This window comes from Melanostigma gelatinosum, assembly GCF_949748355.1.
Source record: "Melanostigma gelatinosum genome assembly, chromosome: 22".
NCBI lineage: Eukaryota > Metazoa > Chordata > Actinopteri > Perciformes > Zoarcidae > Melanostigma > Melanostigma gelatinosum.
In genome coordinates, this window is record NC_136655.1 from 1,000,653 (window position 1) to 1,005,223 (window position 4,571).

The 4,571-nt window shown below is 40.1% G+C and overlaps 1 protein-coding gene across 1 annotated transcript in view; it reads left to right on the top strand.

Annotated features, from left to right (window-relative positions):
* The window catches only part of LOC306795820 (calcium-activated potassium channel subunit beta-4-like), a gene marked incomplete at its 3' end in the record, with an annotated part of 13,548 nt that extends 11,662 nt beyond the window's left edge, over positions 1-1,886 (top strand). Inside the window, exon 4 of the mRNA XM_079294465.1 lies at positions 1,550-1,886. Within this exon, the coding sequence (XP_079150591.1) occupies positions 1,550-1,886 (337 nt within the window). The remainder of the gene's footprint in view (positions 1-1,549) is intronic.
* Between the last annotated feature and the right edge of the window lie 2,685 nt (positions 1,887-4,571).

A 4,571-nucleotide genomic window follows, 5' to 3' on the forward strand; every position in this document is an offset into this window, starting at 1 on the left:
GCTGCCTGTGAAGCCTCACGCTGTCGCTCCATCGTCACCTCTTCACCTGAGAGCTGCTCACAAGATTACAAACGACTGCGATGCTTTCTGGCTGGACCAGCGTCTTCACTTGTTCCACCGATACTATAGTATATAATCAATACTGTTATCGGGTCTTTTTTTATTATTTTGAGAAAGAACCTGGCTTTCGGGGTGCGTCCCTCTTCACTCGTGAGCGTTCTGCTCTCAGATTTCAAACCGGACCAACATGGCGGCTCGTTTTGAAGATTTTGTCTCCTAAATTACGAAAAAGAATTCACCGAAATCTGTTTCTGAAAACATTTTAGGCCAAAAATAAACCACAGAGGCTTTATTTTAATAACATTTTTAATTCAATATATTTGTATTTTCCAAAAACTTTCCATCGTCTGTGCTTAGATCCTCACATGAACAAGAAAAACTCCCAAAAACATTTAACAGAAAAAAAAGAAACCTCAAAGAGAGAAACAGGAAGTTAATAAACGTCATGTTTACAGAATAAAATACAAAATAAAATGACAACACAGTCAACAAGTGATAGAAATGATACATCTTCTTCTTCTCCTTCTTCAAAGCTGAAATAATTCGAAGTGATGACCGTAACATGAAGTGGTCACAGTTTGAATCATCCTGCAGACGTTCAGAGTTTAAAGAAATGACTTCATGACTGCGACTTGCACCAAAACAAATATAGAAATGAAATGATATTAATGCACAAGTTCTGATTGTAACTTCTCTTAATTGAGACGCTGAGGCTCCACAAACACTGGAACCACAAAATGAAACAGGCCGGCTGATGTTTAAATCACCTTTTCTTCTTGTTTTATATTCAGGTTACATCTTTTAACGAGCTCAGCCTCTTTTTTATGCCGCGTCCGAACAGAAACCTCCTTCATCGTGTCGGCTTAATCCTCTTATTATCCAGAGACGACGCTCTACCTGAGACAGCAGCAGCAGCATCACAATGAGGAGCCCAGTGGGAGATAAGATGCCATCTTATTTTGTGTTTCAGAGGAAAAGAAGAACTGGAGCACTCAAAGGTTTTTATATGTGAGGAACAGAACGTTTGATTTATGAGGTAATATCCGAGGTGGTATGAAGGTCATATGACCTGGTTCGGTAAACTTTTAATTTGACTCTTAAAACCAGGCGGCAACCTCCGGTTCTTTAGAGTGAAGTCAAAGCTTCACGTGTTAAAGCTGCATTCTCTCTAGTGTCCACCAGGGGGCGACTCCTCTGGTTGTATAGAAGTCTATAGAAAATGACTCTACTTCTCTCTTGATTTATTCCCTCAGTAAACATTGTAAACATGAGTTTATGTCTCAATCTAGCAGATGCTTTAGGGCGGGGCTACACGCTGATTGACAGGTCTCTAGACCATAAAGCAGGGGATGCTTTAGGGCGGGGCTACAGTGATTGACAGGTCTCTACCAGAGACGTATACGGCGTCTCTACGTCACTCCTCCTCAGTCCAGATATGGTCACTTCCTGTTCACTGGTTGGTCATGTTTCCTTCTTCTTGTGCTTTCAGGCCGGACGACGTGTTGTGGCGGCGTTCCCACGACACCAGCGTCCTGCTGCACTGCGTCCTCTGGCCGATGGTGTCGCTGCTGCTCGGCACGCTCATCGTGCTGCTCACGGTGTGCGCTCGCTCCCTGGCCGTTCGCGCCGAGGCCCTCCAGAAGAGGAAGTGCTCCTACGAGGTGTGCCACGACCTGTCCGCCGCCGCCGGGCCCTCGGCTCGCCGCGTCAACAAGGCCGAGGACCTCAACCCGCGGACGAACTCCGACCCCGAGTTGTTGTCGTCGCCGACGAGGACCCTGCCGCTGTTCGCGGTGCCGGTGCGACGCCGCGACCGGGAACATTAAGACGGGTTTGTGAAGTTCGTGCTAGCGAGCCGGTGGGCGACTAAACGCAACAATGTTTGGGAATCAGCGAGTATGAGAAGAGGATCATGGGAAATCCACCCTGTTGCCTGTAGATTTTCCGCAGCTTTGCTTCCGGTTTTAACTCGACAAACCGGATCAGCGGGTCTGGACTCTGGAACTGGAGTTGAATCCGACGAGAGCTGCGACTGGATGGTTACGATGAATTTCGAAACTTTTCAAAACTGCAGTCTTAACTGTAGCGCTTACGTTCACGTAGTTTGTTTGTTTTCTTCCCTTTTGAGTCCCAGTAGCCGAAACAAATGCAAATAGAGAGCCAAAGTCCTGACTCGTCCTCGAGCTTCTAACACTCAATGCAATCTTCCATTCTTCCATCGGTCTTCATGGACAAAGTCATTCATCTATTTTAAATCAGTTTTATCTACTTGTGGGGGGGAACCATGCACTAATTCTAACAATACAGCAACAGTCGTGTCGAACAAACTCTAAAACGAATGTAGCCGTCACTTGTTTTTTCTCCAGTTGTTTCGACTTTGATGGTTTTTTTCCATCACAGTTAAAGTCAGTTTTATTTTTACATCCCCAGATTCTTCTCACATTTGTACGACAGAGTTTAAAACCTTTTCAGCAGCTCGAAGGGCGAAATATCTTCCTTTGAAAATAGTCTTTTATTGTGAAATATCTGCAGGAAGTGTGTGTGTGAAAACTATAAAATAAAAATGCTATTTAGAAGCGAATAGTACGACGGCGTGTTGAGGACATTTTAGGTAAAAAAAATACATAATAAATACAGATGCGGGGGTAATATTCATGGAAAAACAGATATTCTCTGAGATGTAAGCGGTACATTAACGAGAAAAAACAATAGTGTGATATTTTTTGTTGAAGAACCACATCACTGTACTTTGTACGGTTGGATCAAACCTCCGTTACACACTGAGGTAACGTGAGCCACCAAGTGCAATTTTTAAAATTTCATTGCTCCTTCAGTAGAGTTTTTACGGTAAAAAGATGAAGGTCTTGAAAGATACATATACTCGTTTTCTTTCATGTTCTTTTTGTGGTATTTTAAGACCATGAATAAACTACAATTTTCACAAGTTTTTTCTCGTACTTTTTTAACTTTAATTCCACAGAATTTCTACATATTTTCACGCAAATTTGTGAGTTTAAAATCTCAGAGAATATTTAAGTATTTTTCTCGTAAATTTGTCCCGTGGCTCCGTATTGTTTTTTTTTACCTTTTTTATTTATTTATTTACTTTTGATCCTATAAACGCGCCGTGAACTAGAAATAATTATTTTTAAAGAACACATTGTTGAGTTTAGATTGATGAAACACGAAATAAATAACAAGTTTATTGGTTTTACATATATATTTAAAGATAAAGGAGCACTTTGATACGATAGAAACCATTTGTGACTTGATCAAGTCGAGCAATGATTCATTTCTTAGCATCCCAAAAAAAATACAGATTTCTTGATTTTCTTCGACCAGCGTTTTATTTCTATTTCATCTTTACAGTATTTAAGCTGTAATCTCTGCAGTCCTGCTTTTGTTACGGTCATGTTTGATTATTTTTGGGAATTTTTTGTCCTTTATTTTACTTCAAATCAAAATAAGGAAAATGGTGTTTTGTGAAAAGCTGCTGACTGTAGAACTATTAAATACACAAATATATTAGATTGTTTCTCTTTCACACAGACGGATAGAGTTCAAACTTGAAGTTTTTTTAATTTTTTTCTCTGTTGGCTGATGAAACCTGAGTCTAATTGTCAGGGGTTCAACTGGTAAACCTGAGTCTAAATGTTGGAGGTTAAACTGGTAAACCTGAGTCTAAATGTTGGAGGTTAAACTGGTAAACCTGAGTCTAAATGTCAGTGGTTAATAAACCTGAGTCTAAATGTTGGGCATTGGAAACCTGTTGGTTTCGTCCCTCGGAGGCTCTAGATGGATTGTTTCACGGCCTGGAGGTTGAGTTTGGAGCCAGATGTGGTCGTAGTGGTTCGGGTTGCAAAGGGGCGTAAAACCAGTAAATTGAAAGAGAAGTTAAGCTCTTGAATTTTGGGGATTTGATCGTGAACTTGTGCTCGTTCTTCTGGCATGTTTTGGTTAAAAATATGGTCATTTAATTGATTTTGCCTCATTCAGCTGCCTTCTTCCATCACATGTGCAGCATCCCATTACATTTAAGTACAGTTTCAACCCTCTGCATGCAAAGTGTATCCTCCCACTAAATGTGCTGCCGCCAAAGGAAAGTTTTGATTAAATTACTGGAGTGAATATATTTTAGATTTGTGGGATATTTCAGTTAAACCAGCAGATCGTAGCCGAGAGCAAAGTACACGTTTAGAACTATTTTCTGCTCGCTAACTGTTACCATGTGGGATGTAGCTTGATTGAGCATTCTAATGCTAATTAAGGAGTTTAAAATAATCTATTTATATTCATTATTTATTCATTATTTATTCATTATTTATTCATTATTTATTCATTATTTATTCACTTTAAACTCCACGTCACACTGTATTTATGTGACAAATTAATGAATTTATTCGGCAGATTAATTGATTTATGTCTTCTTATGATGACGACATGGTAAAGAGTTTTGTTTTATCTGCACATGTCCACGATCATTATCTGCAAATAACCACTTCATTTTAACT